Raw genomic sequence first — 24503 nt, 5'->3', positions numbered from 1 at the left:
ACATTTGTACTTCGTTCAGTTACGTATTGCTGGCAGTAAATATTAATACATTATTGACATTCATTTTATAAATTAGTTCAAAAATATTAAATACTACTCATTTTAAAAAAAAAATTAGACAAAATTGAAATTGAAATTTCAAAATATTATTTAAATAACAAAACGACATTATTCAAATTTAAGTATGATAAAATAATAAAAATTCAATTATTATATGTATTGATTAATATAACATATTGTTTATTATTTTATGACATTTTTATCATAAAGCATTTTTAGATTATTTTAAGGTAATATCTTAGGTTCTTAGGTATTAAAATCTATGCCTTGATAATATTTCTATGAAATCATAACTTATCGTATTACTTTTAGTTCGTTTACATAAATTCTTATTAAGTTGAGAATAACGTTGAACCAACTATTCTCATATGAATATCCGTTCTTAATTGTTAAGATTAAGGAGTATAAAAATGTTTGGTAAGATTTTAATTTCTTTCTATGTGTCCTGTTCATCTAAATAACATAAATACTTTCTAATTAGATTCAAGGTTGTTTTATTTTAAGTATAAACTATAAATTAAAAATAAAACTAATTTTGTAGAATGACAATTTTATAGGTAAATAATATAATGTAAGCATATAATTCGATAAAATTCTTTTGATTTTATCTTGTAAGGTTATGTAATTCATTTTATTTTATCTGTTATAACCATTACAACTTTTATTTTTATTAATTGTTTACAAATCAGATTCTGAGAAGAATAATAAATTTATTAGTTTACTTATGATGTGATTATCTGTTACCACATTCTGAATAGAAAATACTCTTATAATCAATATTAAGGAAAGTTTATAATAGCGAATTTCATTTAATTAGTATTTTGTTCAATAGTGAACAATTCTTAATACTTTCAATAAAAGTCTAAATTTTAATATTATTAGTTACATTTCTTTTCATAACTACTTATTTAATTTTTGAGTTGCTTTAAAATTTTTGTTATCTAAACAAATTTTGAATAAAAATCTTTGAAAGGTATAGCTGCCTAGTTTGTAGTAACAAAATTTACTTAGGTTCTGTTAAGTTTGTTAAATTTGTATCCTGTTAATTTCATATTCATTTTGGTACTAGGAAGTCCCTTCGTGAGGTTGTTGTTAAAGTATAATATATCACAAAAAATACTCGCATAAATAATTGTTATTAGTCTTTATTTTGGGTATACAATAAATGATAAATTATCAGCCAACGGCCACATAACTTCATCATGTAATTAATAGTTTGAATATTTTAAAACTTAAACGTTAGCTTATGCATTCCATATTCTGAATATGTATATTAAATAGTTGAAAAATAAAATATTTCCTTTTTTTTTTTTTTTTATTTTTGTAATTTATTTAAAAATATATAATAATATAAATTCAAAATTAAAACTACTCATAAATTTTCAAATTTTTTGGTTAAACTGATTTTTGAAGTCGTTATTTCTTAAAGATATCGGCTTAATCTAACTCATGATTGATAACCATTATTATATAATTGTATATTATTTCGTATATTAATATAAGTTATATATTTTATTTGTTAGTTGGTTGTTAGTAGAACTTTAATTAAAACATAATATGCATTATGTATCTGAAATATTATACTAATAATTATACACACACACATATACATAACTTTAGATATCTAATTATAATTTACTTTGAATAATAAATCTGTTGATAATCTTGATAAATTTGTATTACAAATATATGCCAACAAGGAACTACATAATTATTTTACTTGAAAAGCTAGTATTGTATGATTAAATTTGCTTGAGAACTATATTTCGATTGAACAATTTTTAGTCTAGTTTTGTAATTATTTTTTTTTTTTTACAACTGTAAAAGCTTTTTCTTGATATTTTTAAAATCTTTTAATGGTATATATTATATACTATACAATTAAAGTTTTGTTAACAATTATACGTTAAATAATATAGTATGGTTTATATTTTTCAATCATATATTTCGGAGCCGAAAATTGAATTAATTTGAAAAGGGTTCAATCTTATTATATTTTAAGAAAAATAAATTATATAATGTAAGTCAAATTTAGTTAAGAACAACATTTGGTTGGTAATATAAAAATATTCACACAACAAAGTGTGGGATCGGAACCAAATTCTTAGAACTTTTTTTTTAACATAGATAAAAAACAACTTAGTTGTTCCATTATTTAAAGATTTATACAAAACTAAAAAGTGCTAAATCAATAAAATTTACAAATGTGCTCATCAATACTGATCTAAATTTTAAATAGAAAATTTCAGTTCTCAGTTATAGTGGTTTTATGTTCTTACTTGTCTATATTTAAAAGATTTAACGGTTTTCCTTTTTCAGATTCTATAAGTTTTATTTTTATTTTTCATATTACTGCATAATATTACACTCGTGTGACGACCATCAACGATGAATTGAAAGTTAGAAAATATTCTATATATTGGAAATAACGAGATGTCGTTATGTGTGATATTGTATTTAACATCATGCATCTGTTATCATTAACAATAAACGTAAGTAATACAAGTTTAATGATGATGAAAAAATGAAAATCATTTATAAATTATTTTTAGTTCTCTCGTGTAGTCGTATGGTATGTACGCAATCGTGTAGCTTAAAAAGGTATCAGCGATAACGAACGTACACAACCGTGTTTTATCCAAATGAATTAGAAATAATCAAAAATTATTACATACTTCACATTCATTATATTAACTATTTAATACTTAATCATAAGGTAGCATAAAATTTTTAGTTGTTGAACCTAAATGTATTGATGAAATAGATAATTATACAAATAAGAGAAATGTCATATCTATTTAAATATTTTAGTTTTAAAATCATGATATTTTTTAATTGACTGAATTTTGTTGTTCAAAAACCATTTACATAGAACAGAATAAAAGAACATAAGTCAAATTAAATTAAAAATTCAATTAACAGGTTCTTTTTGAAATTTTTTATGTAAATTGTTTTTTTTTTTTTTTTTTTTATGTCAAGTTGTGTTTTAGACAAAAAAACTATATCAAGACTCAATGAAAAACAACATTATTAAAATAGTTAATTTTTAGATTTGACAATAATTATAAATATTCATTACCAAGTAATTATATATATATATATATATATTACAGTTTGCATTTTAAAATAAAATTACTCTCTTGAACAATTAAATATTTTGTGATGGAACTTTTTGGCGTATAGCCCACAAAAGTTATATATTGACTTAATACATTAATGCAAATTGTCCTTGTATTAAATATAAGTTATATGTTATGTTAAAAGTTAATATAATAGTTAAAATTATATTCAAATATTTCTGAAACATTAATTAATTTTAGATTTTTTTTCTAATTATTTTTTGAAATATATTTAGATATAAATAATAAGTATGTCCAACATACATTAGAAAACTTTTATAGAATACTAGGGCAGTACATTAGTTATATACTTAATACATATTGAAAGTGACAATGTGTAATGATTTTTAGTTTTAAATTAATTTGTAAAATTATTGGAAATATGCGATTTAATCAATCGAAGTACGTACTTTAAACATTTCTATAAGTAAATTGTTCGTATTACGTTTTTAATGGCTCTAAAAATATTTATTGTTAGTTCAGGTTGAAGGTAGATAATACAAAAATACAATTTTTAGATACATTTAACAGTTGGTTTTCAAAGTGATGATTTTATAAAAATGCATAATTAAACTATGTAAATAGAATTTCACCAATAATTTTCATACATTTAAACGATCATCAAAAAGATTATTAAAAATGTATATAAAAAAAAAAAAAAATACAGAATATCTATAAATATATGGAATACTTCAATTATTTAAATTGAAATAACTAACGATAATGAAAAATTGTCTATAAATTAAAATAATATAAATAATTTATAATTTAGTATAAGTACTCTCACACTTTTTTTTTTGTTGTTGTTGAACATTTGAGGTTTCATTGTTTCTCAACATAATCACTGTTACATTTTCACATAAATTAAACAAGAATCTAAACTACAGTGGCTTTACAACAATTTTTAATTGTGAGCGCCTAAACAAATGGTTTCCCATAATTTATCATTTAAAATCAGTGTCAAAATAATCAATGATAAGATTTAGTACCTATTTTAATATTTTTCATGCATAATTTTATATACACAACTGTTATAAACAGAAATCTGTGTTATATATTTTTTGAGAAGGCCTAAATAAAATGGTAACAACACGTTTGGCCATTTTATTCCAAAACACGATATTTTAGGGCACAAACTTATAATGCGTTTGGACGTTATTTTGTTCCGATGTCGTAACAAATTTGGGTACTAAAGATTAAATAAAAACATATATGTACATGTTCTTACTTTATAATGTACGTTATACAATATAAATTCGTAAGTTAGAAACGAGCATAAAAAAACTTTGATAATGTAATTGAATGTCTACTTACCATACGCATGGCTGTTAAACGAGAATTAATAGGATAACTATTATAGAGGACGGCAGTATATGCGATATCACAGACAAGATAACATCGAAAATCTATATGTAATTCTCAAATGAGTGTCAATATATTCTACTATCTAACGTGCTAACATGCCTATTGCACACTGTAATTAAATTTACTTATATTTTGTATTTTATAAACAGATTGTAAATTTTTTATTGAAAATGTTTTTAATTATTTTATAAATTTCATCACTGATTATATTATAATTGTATTTATATTAATTCTATTATTACTATAGCTGACTCAGCAAATAGTGTGATTCTAGAAAAGATTATTTTTGATTTTGTAATATGTTTTTTTTTTTTTTTTATGGTATTTAACTATTGTAAAAATCTATTGGAGCTAATATGTGAATATGATTTTAATAGTTTTTGTGATTTCTGAAATTACTAGGTATTAACAAATACGTAACATTATTATTATTTTTTTTTATAAATTTATGTATTTATTGATTATTCCAATTACTGTTTTATTAATTACGGGTTAATCCTAAAGTACAGCAACATGTTAGTAAAATAATATATGCAAACGATAAGTCAGTAGAAGTGAAACAGGACAAAGTAAGATTTAGATAAGAATGATTGGTGAACGTTAACAGGGTATATCATGCGATGAATTGGATTATTCAAAGTTGCATCGGGAAATTGTCAATAAGATTATAGAGGAACCACAAGTTGAAGAAAACTTTTCTATCGGTTAGCATTGAGAGTACAAGCTCGTGGAGTACTAGAAAGAAGTCGCGTAATGGCGTAATGACTGGGGCATGCTCAACACTTGGTCGGCATAGGATTTAAAGTGCCTTTAGACTAGCTCGATGATTTCAAAATCGGAAACTGTATGGGAATCTCACAGCCATAAGACTGAGCTATACTTAAGGAGGGAACGCACTAATTATTATAAACATTTTACGTGATACGTTTGTTATTATTAATGTTTTATTGTTACTGTATACATTTTTTGTAACATTATTTTCACGTATTTGAATTATTATAAATAGTATTTACCACTTATGACTAATATACATCTTAACACAGTATATATATTCCTTTTATTTTAAAACCCAAACGAGGTATATTTAAATGGATAGATATCAAGGGTTCAAACGTTATGTGGATTTCCTAGTAAAAACGTCCGATTGTGTTGCACATCGAAAGAAACTATTGCGAAGTGAATAAACCGGTAAATTAAAATTCATACTATTTTTTTTTTTATTTATAAAGTTTTTCAAATTTAGTCATCTAAACTTATTCTTAACACGAAATGGACATTTTTAACTTTTGGAGAACAGTTAATAATACTCGTAAAGAATATTAAGAATATTATAAATCAATACAAGATGATGAACCGGTACTAAAAAAAAAAGAAAATAAAACATAATAATAATTTAAAACTATACAGCGATTTTCGACGGTACCGTAACCTTGTATTACGTTTTACTGTATACTTTGTACACCTTGATATTTTTTCCTTGTTTATATTCTACTGACATAATAATACAAAAATGTTTAAAATTCGGGTTTTGTGTGCATTGTCACGGCCACAAAAAAAAAAAAAAAAATAGAGTAGTAGTAATAATAATAATAATACAAACTACGAACCTACTCAAAACGTTCTATGTATATAACATGTATGCGAATAGCATTATGTTTAGCGCTGTATTGTACTTGGCAATTTGATATACAAATATAAAAACAAATATACATATCGACTCGTAGAAATATTTACAATAATACGAATAGTTATTTAAACTTTAAATTTTAATGCATGTTTTATTTTTATTTTGAATTACTGAACAACAAATAGAACTGTATAATATTTATATATGTTGTTTCTATCTACACAAACAAATATAACTCTTGTACATTTAATATGACAATTTAATATTATTATGAATTTTTATTATTAATATAAAAGTGATCTATTTAAGTGTCTAAAGCTATGTTATATTTTATAAGAAACATAGGTAATACATTTTTGCCTAGATGCACTTATTGCTCATACTCGATATATTTATTAGTTTAATTCCTACACTATAATGAATTTTTTACAATAATTATATATTTGTATTATTAAACCACAAACATAATAAGTTATAGTAAACAGTTTAGATGGTTTTTTTATGTTAAAATCAAATATTTTTATTTGTAGATCGGTATATAATATTATGATAATGATTTTTAAATAGATTTCATTGAAGTATTTTTGCTAAGCACAATATATTATATATAGTTTCACTTTAAATGTTTACTAGATATGGATAATAATCAAATTCTGGTTGAAAAATAAAAATAAATAAATATTCTTACCTTTAGTTGTAAATTAATGTAAATAAGTGATTTTTAAAGAATAAGTACAAAATTCTTAACGTTAAGTAATTTTGTATATAAATATTTTTAGTTTTCTAAATTATAGTTGACAATGTTATACGTATCTGTAATATACAAGTGTTAAAAACTGTTAATAATATATTTCATTATTATCATCTATCGTGTATTGCACATTGCACGTACAAACCATCGACAGCAAATAAAATACGTTATATTTCACTGCTGCTGAAGTTGTTCATAAAATATAATATTCTATATCAAATATTGGCAGAAATGGTGAATGTCATATGAATAATTGTACACGAAGTTACATGTTATAATGGAGTATTTACGTAATATCTGTATTAATAAATTAAAATAAACTTAATGATCATATAAATACTAAACTCTTAAAAACTAGATAAATTACTACCTATTCAATTTTGAAGAATATAATCTTTATTTTTCATTACTCGAGTATGTATTATATGTTTATTACATACTAGAATTTTTAAAAGTTATCCATTATTTTAATAGAAATAATTTAACTACAAATTGTAGATGAGTTAATGGATTCAACTAAGCTAAAGTATTAATCACTTAGGTTAGACGAACCGTGATACCGCTGTTTTTATCAATTAACAAAGTATCGACTGTAAAACGGTTTTTTTTTAAATGTTTATGACATTACATGGCCAGTATTAAAATAATGTTAACTCGACTTCTCCTACACAGCATATTTTTATATTAACAAAAATGACTAATTTATTTGGTATCGATATTGCATTTAATTATTGTGCATAATAATTACGAATAATTGTTAAAACTGTTAAAGTTATCAACTAGGTGTTATGTATATACATTTTTTTTTTCATTTAACCCATATTAAGTCTGGCAACTAAGGCCATTATCTGCGGATAGAAACAGTAGGTTTTTTTTGTTGTCTAAGGTTTGTTTGTAAGGTTTGTTTTGTAAGATTGGAATACGTGTGTTTATGTGTGTATAATACCATGGATTCGTCACTAAGAATCCGGGTGGTCACCCATCTGAGAACTAGCGATGACGCCAGCTGATGTTTAACCTTAGAACACATAAGTGACTGAGGCCAACCACTGCGCCATACCAGACCACAACATTATACATATTTATACAGTTTGATAATTAATTTACCTGTGTCAATAGGTTTTGCGGAAATATATTTTTTATAGGCGTCAATAATATCTAAGACAGGTGATACATCATACGAAAAAGATAATACTATTATCTATTAATACTTGCAAATCTGTTAGTCAACAATGTCACTTTAACTTATTGTATTAAAAATAAAAAATCAATGGGTAAAAAAACTTTAATATTATAATATATTATAACATGCCGCATATGTTTTGAAATAAATAGTGTTTTATTTAATTTTTGTGTAACATAATATTTTATAGGTACTTTAACTATATGACTTTGCGTATGATCCTAGGTGTAATAAATTATAGTATTATTTTGTAATTTATAATACCAAATATACATTTAAACCGTATAATACTCAAAGTGCTCCAATTTAAAAATGAAAATTACAATATTCTTTATTTTTTTTTTTAGCTCTTAACTATTTTATACTTTTATACATCACAGAATTTTCAGTAAATAAAAATGTCTCAAACTGTTATAATGTAATCTAAAAACAAGACAAAAATATAAAACGGAAGAATAATTAAAAAAAAAATATATTATATATTATACAATTTAAATATATTTAATTCAATACAGGTTTGTATACTCGCAATGCATATACATTATGTGCCAATAATTATATTAAAATAAAGTACAAAAACTTTTTTTTATTATTATTAAGACAATTAAAGGATACTCTACACTTTTAACTCCAAAACATATATATTATTTTACAATAAAATATACAATAATTGTTAATAATTGTAATGATACACACTTAAAAATAATATACACAATAAAAATATGTATACTTTAATGAATACTATAAATTCACAAATATATAAATTATGATTCTAAAATGTATATAAAAGTGAATGTATTATAATATACCATGTAATAATATTCAAATCGGATATTAATTACACTAAGTTTCAATAGTTTACCTTTAACCTTGCTCGATAATTTTGAATATACTTTTCATTTTTTTTTTTTTTAAGTTAAAATATTTTATTGTCCTTGTTATTATTTGTGTTTATAAATTTGTATGTTAATATTTTAATCATTTAAAAAAAAAATATAATAATAATAAAAGTAATATTAAATAATACAGCTTTTGTGAAGTTAAAAACTGAAAAATATACATTTTGCTATTTTAGTTTTAAATACTTTTATAATCTCATTTACGTTTTACAGTATTATAATTTTATATAACCATAAATATTTAGCTATGATGGGTTAATAACAAAATAAAATAGCTTTTTTTTTAAATTCTTAATGGTTACATATCTCGTTAAAGAAAATTACTGATCAAGAAACACGTTTATATTCGATTAAATTGTTTAGAATTTGGTAAAAACGATATTATCCTGCTTAATTCGTTTTTAAAATAACAATGAACAGATGTTTAAATATATGTAATAAGACTAGAACAGTCCTATGGAATACATGTAGTATATGAAACTTTCCTAAACCTTCAAACCTTAAAGGAAAAATTAGGTTTTTCAGTAGTTCCAGTCTATAAACATTTGTAAAATTGTCTCTTCTTTCTTAGTTAATCAAGTATAGTAATTTTCAAAGTAATTTAAAAAAAAACCGAAACTAACATAATTTACTAAATTCTACTATCTATTTTTTATTTCATTCAAAGTACCTACTTATTAATCGCCTTTTCTACCGTACAATTCTTGATAACCACCATACGCTATACGTACCTATAATGGACCTCCGTTAAAGTTTATCTAAATTAAACTGTTGGGTGCTATTGCTAAGAATTTCTCAATATCGTAATTCCCGTCATTATATTTAGCTTGTATTGTAGGTATTGTATTTTTTCTATGTTAAGAATGTAAATTATTCATTAAAATAAGATATTTATACGTTTCTATTTTTAATTAAAATTTAAACACGATTATTTAGTTTATTAAGTAAATAATGCAATATATTAAATTAAATCTAAGAACATAGAAAAGCATTGTCCATAAAATCGTTAAGTTCCAGTTTAATTTAATTTATACTATAAATTTAAGTATTTTATTATACTTTCATAAATTATAAAATACGAGTAATAAATTGACGTTGGTGTTAAAACATCATAACTAGCTTAAAATTTTTTTCAAAAAAACATACAAATCAAAAATGTAATTCAACACCAGATTTATTTTGTCGTTTTTCCTTGAAATCCTGAAGTGTGTTAATTCGAGATTGCTACTTATTATAAGATGTATATTTTAATTTATAATTAGTATTTTTTTTTTTTTTTTTGTTAAGCATTTTCAAGGTCATCACAAATTAGAAGAAATTAAAAGTGTGAAATTGAATATTATATCCGGATATCTTCCGGGTTTAAAAATTCAAGAACAAAAAGTAGAAAGATTCTGTTAGAATTTGTAAGAAAAAAATTAATAATCGATCGCATTTTTTTTCAAAAAATTTTTTATTATCATTCGATTTTGGATATTATATTTTTATAAAACTATAAAAAAACACTATGTAATCAAAAAAAGAACCTAAAATTTAAAAAAAAGCTTTCAAACAAAAAACTTAAAAAATATGTACTCGTATTAGACGCATTTTAATTGTTTTTTATTATTATTTATCATAAGACTTTAATGTAACAAGTTACAGTTGAATTAATATTCTAAATTATTTTTAAATATATACAACTACAAGATGTGGATTTAAAAGATATATATGGCTAGGGTTTAGGAAAAATAATAGGAGGAAAAGTAAGAAAAAACAGGTTTTGTGGAAAAAAGCAAAAAAAAAAGCAAAAAGTTCACTTCATTGAAATCGGTTTGAAACGTATATATAATTATCTTTGTATTACACTCCCCTTAAAAGAAGCATTTGCTACAAAATCCGAGCCCTAATAATAACAAATATCTAGTTGTATTGAACAATTTCACAATTGTGGTGTAATTTAATAATTTATATATCTCATTAATGTATGTAAGTTATTGAACATAAGTTTACTAAATTAAGTTAATTAAATAACTTCACTAATTAAACATTATTAATCATTAATCATATAGGTAAATAAAATTATTGTCTTTAACAAATATTGCTCTTTACTATGCGTCGAATTCATATATGATATTTATAGATGAGTTATTTATAGTAATAATTACTCACTAGTCATTTAACATACTTAAAATTGGAATTACTATTTTATTGATATCTACACAAATGGTGTAAATGACCTGGCTATTCGTAAAAATGATAGTCACTATTTCTTGAATGATGGAATGACACGATATTGATTTAACGCTTACAATATTATATCGTTAGAATTCAACAATATAAATATTTATTGTTTTTATTTTTATTTTTATTTTTTTGTTTTAATTTGATAGTAGGTACCTATTGTATCTAAATACATTAAGGGAAAAATGTTACTGCGATACAATTTAACTAAAATCTTGAAGCATGTGGCTACCATCAAGAATTGAGAGTTAACTATATGACCTCGAATACAATTGAAACAGGTCCATCTCCCCAGTCCCGCCGGAATTGAATTTCCAATTTTTTTTCATTCAATTATGCTATGTTAGTGATGTCTGTTCTACTTTTACTGTCTTGGATGATAATGAGAAAACAGGAATCTTATACGTTCGTTTTAAAATTATGTTTAATATATTAGTTAATGTGTATTAAATTTTTTAGATAATAATCAAATAAGTTGACTCGGAGTGATAATTGACTTCATATCTGTGGAATCTATAAGATATCTTTCTGTTATATTAGTGTTTGTACTACTTGAATCATAGCGAGTGACAGTTGTACAAATAAAGGTTATGGGTAACAACACCAAGCATACATTAAAATAATAAATACCTATTTTGTTAGAAACCATTATATTATTGTAGTAATCGGGAATAAATTAAACGGGTACACAAAAAGCATGTTTAATCTAAAAAAAATATAGTATAAATGATAAAGTATCATATCAATATGTGAAATTTGTAACCTACTTTTAGCTAGTATGGGTACAAATATATTTTTCGATTAAATGTAGAGTATAAAAATATTATTTTTTTCTCAGGAAAATTTTTTTTTTATCACATAAACAATTTTTAAACAAAAATAACATTGGTTTTAAAATTATGTAAATATTAGTTTATGTAAATTAGAAATATTGCAAAAACACCAAAAGTTTAAAGTGTTTAGGCACAAGTTATTTCATGACTATATCTAAAGGGTTTTTGGTACATTGCAGTGGTTTTTTCTACTAGGGATTAAATAAAGAGAATTATAAATCATGAAATTATTTATTCGCTAAATTTAAATTATTTAGTTGTTTTTGATATTGTTAGTGTACAAATATCGTATTGTTATTGAAATTTTGATTGGTGACAGTTCACATGAAAACATGACTAAACACACGAATAGGTATACAGAGAACATAAATTTTCATAAAATTAGATTTGAGATTGACCAGTTTTATGAACTTAATACAATTTATATTTGAAAATTTAAAATTTCATAAGATAATTTTTTTTTTTTATTAATTTTAAGAACTATATAATATGTAATTTATAAATACCTTTTTTCACAATAATCATAAGTGCAATTTTCATATATACCCATGTAAAGAGCGTCTAAAAATACATTATAAAATACATAACTGTTATCGTATGTGTTCAATAAATGTGTCCGACTCTGTCAGACATCCTTAACTTTCGGTTACAATACCTTATGCAAATTTATTCTTACGTCTTAAAAATTTTCCACCACGGTTATAACTAGTATGTAAAATGGTGTGGGTGTGTCCTTAGAGACAGTTTTACATTCTACTAATAATCAGTTTACATTTAGGACTTCAAAAGTTATATCGGAAGTCTCATAAGTGATGATAAAGAAAAAATATGTACGATATTTTAGTATGGTATTAAATTGTAATTTTATAAAATCAAATTTTTTCGTATTACTTACAATTATCTGTTTACAGAATATTTTAGGCAATAGTTCTTTAAAATCTGATTTTAACAAAAAAAAATATTTAACGAATATAATCGTTGCTATGGTATAATTCATGGTAAATTATTGTAAGTAAAAAATTGAATAATTTTACTTTTTTATGATTTATATCAATTAAGTAGTTATTTTTAATTTTTTCAATAATCTCAGTTTAGTTATATATGTTACACCAACTAAACTGTCGTTGAAGAAAGTCCTAATTGAGTTACGAAAGAAGATAGTCAAAAATATTGTTCAGTCGTTATATAGAAGCAGAAAGTTTTAAAACTGTGGTTATTGTTATAATTTTGGTTAATGGGTATTACAATCCTTATTGGTTTGCTGCTTGTCTTGGTTAAGTGTAAATTTTAATAATTAAAAACTAATTTTGATTTTAGTTGACGGACACATCAGCATTCAACATATATCTAAAATATATATATAATATATATGTTTATATTTATATACAACAATTTCCATACATTTTTAAGGATTTGTCATTATTTCATTTTAGTTATTTTGTTGCAATAAAAAAAATTGTATTCGTGGAAAATTTCTATCAATTATATTTTAAACGCCATGAGATTGAGATTGTTACATAGTTAGATTTAGGTATTTTAGGTATGATAGACTTGAAGTACAAAACTGATAAAGCTTTTGAACTTGATAATCGATGTAGACACCTGAAAACACCTGAATACTGCGTAGTGGATGTTCCCACCATCCTCAGCTACTAGCTTATATGGTTTTTACAATTTATTCAGCTATGATTATGTATCAAATTGTTACAAAATTTTAATTATTGTTTAAAGGTTCAAAAATGCAGTAGAATTTTATTCATTCGATTTAGAAATATCGTAAAATCTATATGACTATACTCAGAAACTAATGGACAGTTTTTAATAAATGTTATATTTCCTCTTCCTTGAGACTTAAAGGGTGTCTTGCGGCTTATTAATTCAACATTTTTATATGTTGTTTTAGGGTTGCTTATACCTGATTTTTATTTTGGCTCAGAAAAAAAGAGTTATTGGTTTAAATATATTTTATTATTTACAGATTACATCGTCATTAAAATTAGTAGAAATGTAACATACACAAATTGAAAAATATAATTGTGTTTTTGATTTGTTAATTTACTAGTATAATAATTAAGTGTAATACTCCATGAAATCTGAATTAATTTTGGTCGAATAGAATATGAATACAACATTTCAAAACAAGTTGGTGAATGAAATGTTGTTTTGGAAAAACGACCTATTTTCAAGTATAATAAAAAAATTCATGTGATAATTAGGAATTCAATTTGTTTTATAGCTGAATAATAGGTGGTATGATTTATTTCGAAATCTATCTCGGATGAAGCCAATAATTTAGCTAGTAAAAATGTATAATATTCAATATCTTTATTACCTAAATATTGAATAGATATTGGTTTTACTTATCGTGCTTTACTAGAAGGTTTAAAACATTATTTTCTATACAGAAATGATATGTCATGATTGTATTGCTTAGTATGTATGTCATGGATATAATACTACTGTCACATTATATTTTTGTATAAGCTTACAATAATAACTATTGTAATTTTTATTTAAACTTAAAGATATTTTTTATTCAATATCAAATTCTTACCATCGTTCAATATCTAATGGTTTAAGTGAATATCTCGGAGACTAAATAACAGTAAGAAAAATATTGTTTGCGATTTAAATTAACAGAAATTCAATCGACGAAGTCTTTAAAGTTTAAGCTAAATTCTGTTGGTTATAGAGGGAAACTATGATATACATGGTTTATTAACGCAAGCTAAAAAATATTTGGAAAAACATTTTGATTGTGGGGTAACACCACTTATATTCAAAGCAATAGCTGGTTTCAGATTTTCGAGTGAAAAAATCCAATAAAATAATCGATCAATTATTTATTATTTATTTACTGATATTCTTAAAATCATTGAGTATGATTTATTTTTAGGTGAATTATTTGAAATATTTTTAATGAATATAGCGATGTATTTAAAGTAAATGAAATTTCATTGACTATAATGGATGGTAAACATGATTGGATATATTATTAGTTGACAGTTACTTGTTTATGTAGTAAAATATCAAAATATACAGAATATTACGGTTATAAAATACTTTATTCATAAATAAATAATGATAACTTTTTTTTTGTGTGTGAAACTAAATAAATTTAAAAAAAATAATAGCTCTTATAGATTTACGTGATTTATATTTACAAATAATTTATTACTTATCATCTGGTGACAAATATAATCTTGATGCAGAATTTTTAAAACAATATACAATCAAGGGAATAGAGAGAAAGTTTTATAATCAAATGTAATAAAGATGGAAGACTTATAAATGAATTACTAAATGTTATAACTAACAAAGGTAATAATACATTTTTTAGTCATTTAGATTTTGATTTGATTGAAATAAGAACAAAAATTTCGATACTGTTTATGTAAAAAATTAAACTTTACATCTGTTTAAAAAGTACAATTATTCGTAAGTTATTACGAATATTATTATTATTATTTATTTATTTATTTTTTTTTTTTTTTTAATGACTAAATTTTTTATAACTAATATTTAATTAAATGTGTTTACTTAAACTATAAATAAGTTAAGTATGAATTTGAATTTTTTAAATAAAAAGTTAGGTATTTTTTACACTTAAGAAAGGTCGTTATAGAAGTAATGAATTTATATTTTAGTGTTATTTTTTATTTTAATTGTAATTTATTGTATGTTATCACTTCAGTGGTAAAAATGTAAATGCTAAACTTTATGAGAATTTTAAACTATGTTGAAATGCTGTTGGAGTTTTAGTTAAAGAAAAGGTAAAACAAATTAACTTAAAAAAACGTGTAATAGTGATTGCATTGTTTTACGAGACGACTAAAGAAACAAACTTAGCTGGTATGTAAGTTTAAAAATAATATCGTCACATATCGTGTTGATATTATTATGTTAAAACTTTTATTTTAATTCACAAAATATATCTATCAAGGAACTGATGGAAATAAAATACCAATTAGTAAATTCAAGGAAGCTGTTATAAGTAAGTTATTATTCTTTGTAACAAAATGTAACTGACATATATTTACAAATATTTATAATGTATCAGTAATTAATTTAAGGTATAACTTTTTCCAAGGATGTTTTCAGAACGAATTTGATTATGGTTAACCATTCAAATGTTTCGATTCCATCTGCATTTATGTATTATTGAAGCAAAGGTTTGGTTTTCGTGACAATTGTCCAATCAATGTTTGTATATTAAGTCAATAAATGTATATAACCTTACAATTGAAGTTCAATAAGCGCTTTCATATTTTAGAACAAGAAAAAATCTCAAGATAATTTTGAAATGAACTGGGCTCTAGAAGGTACTTACTTAGCCTATAATAAAGACAACAAAACATGAAACATTCAAAGTCGCGAAAAATGAAATTCACCATTATTTGTTTTGTTGATCATTTTCAATTAATGTTGTTTATTATAATAAGTAATATGTAATTTGTATCCATATATCACTATATCGTATTATAGCTATATTTGAAAATAGTGTATTGATTTTTTTAAACTTAACTGTATTAATTTATGTGATACCCTTCTATTAAGCCAGTAAAATTATATTATATTATTATTAAGTTTAGCAAGTGATTAATATTAATTGCACTAATCTATTGTAGTTAATAAATTTATAGCTGAAAACTATAAAATGATCAAATTACTATATAGACTAGCGTGAAGATACTTACTTTATCCCTTGTAAATCAGGTTAGAAAAAGTTCTATTTAATGTTTGTTTGGGTAAATGCTTACCTGCGTACGATGATCCTATTATCTTATGGTGTACGAATGATGTGTCTCAACATCTAAATCTTTTAGATGGTGTTATATGCAGCTGCATCTTTCTATTATTTATTAACGACTACTGCGTAGTTTCTTCAACCTAATGGGTCATGTTATCTTTGAATAAAGAGTCATATTATTATTAAGTTATAATTACAATTTAAATTGATTTCGGTCCGAGAATGATTTCCATATCAAGTTATATAAAATATACTTTGTTAATATATTCGATATTGTTGTACCCTTTTCCCTTTTTATTTACTGGAATATGGTGTCTATGTTTCAGTTTCTTTAATCAAACATTTATTTATGACTAGATTTTTAAAAATCATATGGATATATTTTCAAGAATAATATAAGACTTCTTGAATGTGATATATGATTTAAGAATAAAATTTTTATTATCATAATAATTATAATAATATAACGGTTAGAAGTGTTATTATTAATATTATAATATGTACTATTGAAGAATACCTTATTTTTTTAAATATATTATTTTATCTAAAAATAATATATTCTTGGAAATACATCCATTTGATCGAGGAAAATATGGTTTTAAAATATATTAAATACAATAATATTTAGATTATACTAATAAAAAACAACCTAAAAATGTCTAATTTATGCTAAAAAATAATAATTTATACAGAACGACAATATTACTGTATGAAACGTATTATGGTGGAGTGATAATAATTTCAGTCCATTTTAATTAGCACAGTTTGATGTAATATTCTCCAATGTTCACGAATAAATTGCAATAGTTTTTAAAAGTTATTCATGGACATTGGACGTATACCAATTCAATAGTTAACATTTTATTACTAAAAATAAACTTCAAGAAGGTTTGACGATAAAACTAAAAAATCTTCATAATAATTGTCTAAGTTAATATTGTAACATAAAAAATTCTAAGTTCATAGAGTTTTGTGTAGTTAAAATTAGAGTAAAAAAAATTGTGATAATTCAATAAATTACATAATCAAATTAATCTTTATAAGATTATTTTAGCTTAAGTGCATACAATTGTAAAAAAAAAAAAAATGTATAATAAAATGCATATCAAACATTTCATAATTGTACAATAACTGTATTTATTTGTGAATACTGAAGCAAATAGTAAGTTTTTTTTTACGAAGCACTTAATAAATAAACGGAATACCATAAATATTATAATTTAAGTATATTATTATTATCAATTTATTTATATGTATTTACATAACATTTTCATCATTAAAATGTTGGTTGATGACCTTTTAAAGCATCATTAAAATAATAGCATAATGTCACAACAGCTTATAGTTTCTAATTACCGATAATAATATACTTTCTGTATATTAAGCGATATTTACACATTACAATAAGTACTTAATTTAGAAACCTATTGAGTATTGGTATAATGATGATTTGAGTGTTCCATAATAATGTTGGAAAAAAATAATACGCATATTAATATATTATTGATTTTACTTCATTTGCATAGGAAATAGTGTACGCATATTATTATAACTTAACTATGATGAACGAATAATTCAAGTTTTAACATATTTTTATTTTATAAAGCTATGCGTCTACAAGTCGATAAAAGCTTATTTAATTGAAAACAATAATAAATTATCTAATAATTATGTTCAATCATAAAAATTCATGTGGCCTGGTGTAGCCCGGTTGTTGACCTTAGTCATTGACGTGTACTGAGATAGAGCATCGGTTGGTGTTGCTAGTTCCCGGATGGGTGACCACAACCGGGTTTTAGTTGACAAATTCTCTTCACATAACAAGTGTTCTAATCCGTACCCTTTATCACAGTAAAAACTATCTATACCCTATAATAACCTGCATATCTTTTGAAGGCAAAAGAGTTATAAATAAAATAAATGTAATATAAATATAATGGTGATTTTAAATTTAAGTTAAATTATTATAACTTACATTATATCAGGTATAGTTTTTTTTAAATATAGATTTTGGAATGTCTAATAAATTTATTCCGGTGAACAATTGTAGCATGCAGGCAACGATAACTGAAATCATTACAAAATGTATTAGAATGAAATCATAATGCGTTTGTTTTAATGATATTAAAGAACTATAAAAAATGTAGGTATAATATTAATTATATTACATTTACTGTAATATTAATAATTATTATCTAAATACCCTTAATCTGTACATTCATATTTATATTATAATTACTTATGTTACTCATATTATATATATATATATATATATATATATATATATTACTATAGTGTGAACTGTAAGTATCAATAAAACACTATTCTTTATAAAATATTTTTAATATAATATAAATTATACTGAGTTTTGAACCTATACATAATTTATAATAGAAAGGCATTTTGATCTCAAAACCATTAATTCATTTTTGTATAATTTAATGTTTTTAAATACCCTTGTAAAAATTATTCTGTTTTGAATAATTGGTGAGTAGGGGCGGACTAATCTGGCCCACTGTTCTGTAAAAAAAATCGGCCCCTAGTGTATTGCATAATCACACCTAGCGTACAAAAACATTTTACCTCTTCATTTTTTTTTTCGAATTATCAACTAAATAAAATATATTTATATTTTTGAGTATACTGTGATTTAAGTTTTATTCTCCTTAAAATGTTATATATACTAGCATATTACATAATACGCAGGGAATCAAACATGTATAGAATTTAATTTGATATAAAATTACTTATACGAGTACTTACAAATAATATCGGTTTATAAGAATATTTTTTGTATAATAGGTACACGTTGGGTCATTTTATATAGGCTTGGTAGATATAATAAAACACCAGCTTACTATGCAAATGCATATTGAACCAGTAAGTCCTTGTTAGTATGCACTATGCACGTGTAAGTTACATATTTTTATATCATATAAATAAATAAAAACCTGAAATGTACAAAATATAATACGTAATCGTGTTCTTAACAGGTACGAATTTCGGCTATAGTAGTTTTGACATCATCAGTACTAAACATTAAGGTAACATTTGCCTTTATTTAATACTGATTATGAAAACAGTTTAGCTGTATTGTTTACTATCAAAAATATTATACATTTTGAAACTTAATTTAATTGTAAAATAATTCCAGGCATTAAAATTAAATTTTATTATTCATGTAGTATTATAAGTAAATAATGTTTCGTACAATATATTCCAAGTATGAGAATTTAATGTTCAAAGTATTAAATTAAAATATTTTAACTGTTAAATTACAGCTTATATAAATATAATGTTTAAGTTATCGTCTAGCATGGTTTTGTTTTAAAGTTTTTTATTGAATACATTTGATTACTTTGTATTTATATATTAAAATACTATAGACAAATAACACGTAAATTTAATTATTTTAAATTTATATCTAAAAAATGTTTACCTATTAAATCTATGTAATCTTTTTTTGCTTTCATAACCAATCGCTCCGTTGCTGGTTTTGACATAGTAAGGATACATCTTGTAGCATTATCGACTGATCTAAACATTTATTGATTAATAAATAATAATGAAAATAATATTTAATATTCCATGTAAATTAATGAAGTTATTATTCACAATATACTTTATAATAATCACTTCTGATATCATTATAAAACTTTATTTGTAGAATAAAGATTATAAAGTAAATAATACAATAGTTAAATTTTTATTCGACTAAAATAGTGTATTGTTTAACATGAATATTTCAATTCAAGGTTATTTATATCGAATAATATTTTTGTATTGCCTGACTTCACGCGAGATTAATCTTTCTATTGTTTTCCATTTTGCTTCAGTTGAATTAATACAATATGGTACAAAAATAACTTCAATGATTAATTTTATGATTTTTCACTTTCTATATCTAGGCTAAAAAATTGAAAAAAATTTCAACATACACTTAAAAGTTGACATACAACCACTACCGTTAAGATCTGTGTTAATTTATTTTTATCTTTTTATATTTATATAAAAATATATATCCAGAATTAAGAAAGAAAATTATAATAGTAATTATTGTAATTATTAATTGTGTTAGTTACTGCTTATTTGTTTTTAGAAGTGTTTTTCTTAAAATATATCTATAGTAGTTCTCAACCTTTTTTGATTCATCTCACCTTTACTAGAATCAAACGCTGCGTCACCCTAACATCAAAATAATAAACAATCTTAGCTGTGTATCGCAGCGTTATCGCACGACAAATTACTAGGTATACGTGTTTATCGGACCAAAAAATTAAATATAAATAATACAAACTACTATAAAGATACGAACTTTGAAGTATGTTATGTACATGACAGTGGTGGTATAGGTGTATAATATATTTATTATAAGAAATAATATGATTGTTTTCGAAAAAATTAATTTTTTAAATTTTTTTTCTTTTCTTGTTAAAATTCTGCGTCACCCTTAAGCTTGGTCCATGTCACCCTAAGGTGACATGCCACCCCGATTGAGAACTACTGATTTAAATAATATACCATATTTTTACTAATAACAATAGTAATATAAATTGTAATCAATGGCAGTCATTTAAATAAAAATTAGATATTGAATTTTTACAAGGCAAAACTAAATTTATATGTAAGCCATCTCAAATATATTTAAAGAAGTTAAAAAAATAATCCTTAAGCTCTTAAAGTTTTGGGAAATTTATACATAAAAAAACTTTATTGAATACTATCTAATTTATAGTGACAAAAATTAAACATTCATATGTATATACAATATACATTTATGTATAAAACCTATAAAAATTCTTAATTCTTATCTTATAAAATATTCAATACATATAATTTTTTCTCTCATATTTTTCATTTTATTTTTAAGTTAAATATTTCTAACTTTTACTCATTACTTATAGGCACAATATGGAGGGAATTAAGTGTGCTTAGCACCCCCAGATTTTTTCATGTTAATTTAAATTTTGATAGTTTGTATTTATAGAAAACAAAGTTTTTATTGTATTATTTAATTTAATCATATGATAAAACGTTTGTGTATATTGTATGCAGACGGTAATAAAATAACGTGTTATACTATAATTACTTCTTAAAAAAATTTTAAATCAAAGTGATCTATTTAAATTTAGTTTATTGATGTTAAACGTAGTGATAGCGTTTACACCCGCCCGAATGGCGGTTCGGCGAAAACATGTTTAGCGCACTTTCAGTGTTATAAAATCCAATGTAGTATACTATTAGTATAGTTTTATTATTGATAGTGATAATGAATAATTACTTAGCAAATAAAATGTATATGAATGTCTAATAGTATTAGAGTCCACTGTAAAATCAAATTATAACATAAAAATAAATGTTCATGTATTAGTTATTGCGCGTATCGATAAATTAGTTTTAAAATTTTAAGTTTTTCTAAAATTGGTCCATGTCAATTATTCACACAGATAACATACAACGATGTTTTATTTCTATTTAGAAAGTTTGAGTATAATCTTACTATAGCTATATGCAAATTAATTTTATCAACACATATATACTCATAATAAACACATATATTATACTATCATACTATTTAATTTTAATGTAAAATGTTTGTGTATTTTTAGAAAATGTTTATTTTCGTATCATGATTCTGAAAATAATTAATGTGAATTTTAAGACGTTGTTACTGAATCAAGTATGATAGATTTGAAATTTGATTTACTTAAAACCACACCTATATAATATTATACAGAATCAAGCGATAATGTTTTTATAACGGACTCTTTAAATGCATATTTATATTTTAAATCACATTTTAACCAAAGTTATTTTCTTTGGATAATGAAATTAAATCCTAATGCTCTTTTTAAAAATAAAAATGTATTTATACGTATAGTTATTATTACTATACCTTTGGGTTCCATTCCATATGTTATTTATTTCCATTTCTGCACATGTAGGAGGACAATCACATAATGTGTAATTTTTAGCTATAACAAAAATATATTAATATAAACAATAAAGAACAATTTTGTTTTAGTTAATTAAAAATATTACATACACTTCGGGTAAAAGGAAAAATACAAATTTTATAAATTTTATTCTTAAATATTCAAAAAAAATTTGTACAAATAATTAAATTTTGATTTAATTTTATTAACGTAATTCTTATCCTTTCAATAGAGTGATTCACTAAGTATTCTCATTCTAATTTTATCATGTGATAATGCACATCTTAAAATTATTATTTTTGAGAATTTTTAGTGGAAAGATATAAACTTACTTTTTATAGTATGTTTAGAATAATGTTAAATAAATTAATGAAGAACATTGTATTATGTTATCTAGATATATAAATATAAAAATTTTCATTATTTTTTTAATAATTAACATATAAACGTGATTTTGAAAAATGTTGTCAGTATTTGAACTTGAAACTCTGAAAAAAAAATGTGACTGTATTTTTCATATATTTAAATTGCTATAATAAGACTTATGTAGAATCTCATTTATCGTTTTAAGGTTATTAAAAGAACCTACGACCTCTTTTTGCAATAGATGATTGATAAACCAATTATTCTCAGTCAAGTATCATTAATGGATGATTTCTAAATGAGTTATATTAAAATAATCATGCTAACTATATTAATATTATCGCATATTATACTTATTGTTCTGTGTAGAGATCGTGTACTATCTTATAATAATAAAAAAGAAAACTCTACATTTTGTATATTATAACTGTTGAATTATAATTGTTTATACTGAAAGTTCTAAAATAAAAATAAATAAATGAACAAAAACAATTAGCCGGGTAACAAAGCATATTATAACAATATGATGTTTAATTTAATTTAAAAAATAATAACTTTAGTAAAAAAAAAAACACTTATAAAAACCCTAAAAATATCATATGAGTACATTTTTATTAAGATGAATCATATATTTTTAGAGTCGTAAATCGTCTATGGTCATAAAATTTAAAATATGTGTAAATTAATGTGTCATTGAATTGTATTGCTAAAAATGGTAGATACATAATCGGTTATTCTCTAGAATGATAATAACAAGTAAAAACGTATTGCTCAATAGATACTAAATGCTCGTATATTGTTCAGCACATAGATTATTTATTATTTTCTAAACAATACGTTGTTTTTTTTTTTTTTTTGTGCAAAGTATATATTTTATGAAGGTACTGTCTAAATAGAACATATTATAGTCGAAATAAGGACCACTGTTACTGAAAAGAATTGAGATACATATGTACAGTATATATTGTTTAAATACGGTTTAAAACATTTATTTCCTCAATATCTTACCGTATACTTCGGGTTGACGCAAAGCACACTCTAGTAAACAAGCGGATTTACTGTAAACGGGGTGATGAAATAACTTTTTTTCGTCTTGCAACAAACATCCACGTTTGGTCAAGCCCAAAGCTACCAATGAAACGTCCTCGACGATTTGACGGGTCATATACAACAGTTCCACTTCCTCGCCCGTCTTTATCGTAACGTATTGTTTTTGTAACTCACCAAATCGTACCTCTATCAAACCGTGCAGTGAAATCTAAAAATAATTATGATTTGTAGTTAAGTATTAATTTAAAAAATAATAGCTGATATTAAGTTCGATGAGTAGGCCTTCAAGTGTAAAACACATACATATAAGATACACATAAAATTATACCAATCGTTGGAGGTAA

At 23.2% G+C, this 24503-nt stretch overlaps 1 protein-coding gene across 2 annotated transcripts in view; it reads right to left on the bottom strand.

Moving 5' to 3' along the window:
- Positions 1 to 18384: 18384 nt before the first annotated feature.
- Positions 18385 to 24503, bottom strand: part of LOC112594872 (pickpocket protein 11-like) — a 28449-nt gene continuing 22330 nt past the window's right edge. For both annotated transcript variants that reach the window (XM_025339883.1, XM_025339882.1), the window contains exons 5-9: positions 24118 to 24367; positions 22707 to 22785; positions 20250 to 20347; positions 18786 to 18877; positions 18385 to 18697 (exon numbers count right to left, since the gene is read on the bottom strand). In XM_025339883.1, the coding sequence (XP_025195668.1) occupies positions 18792 to 18877; positions 20250 to 20347; positions 22707 to 22785; positions 24118 to 24367 (513 nt within the window). In that variant the 3' untranslated portion in view covers positions 18385 to 18697; positions 18786 to 18791. The remainder of the gene's footprint in view (positions 18698 to 18785; positions 18878 to 20249; positions 20348 to 22706; positions 22786 to 24117; positions 24368 to 24503) is intronic.

This window comes from Melanaphis sacchari, unplaced genomic scaffold (assembly GCF_002803265.2).
Source record: "Melanaphis sacchari strain LSU unplaced genomic scaffold, SCAv2.0 Contig244_pilon_pilon, whole genome shotgun sequence".
In the NCBI taxonomy this organism is placed as follows: Eukaryota; Metazoa; Arthropoda; class Insecta; order Hemiptera; family Aphididae; genus Melanaphis; species Melanaphis sacchari.
Note: the sequence above shows the minus strand (reverse complement) of the source record. Positions and strands in the feature narration are given on the sequence as shown.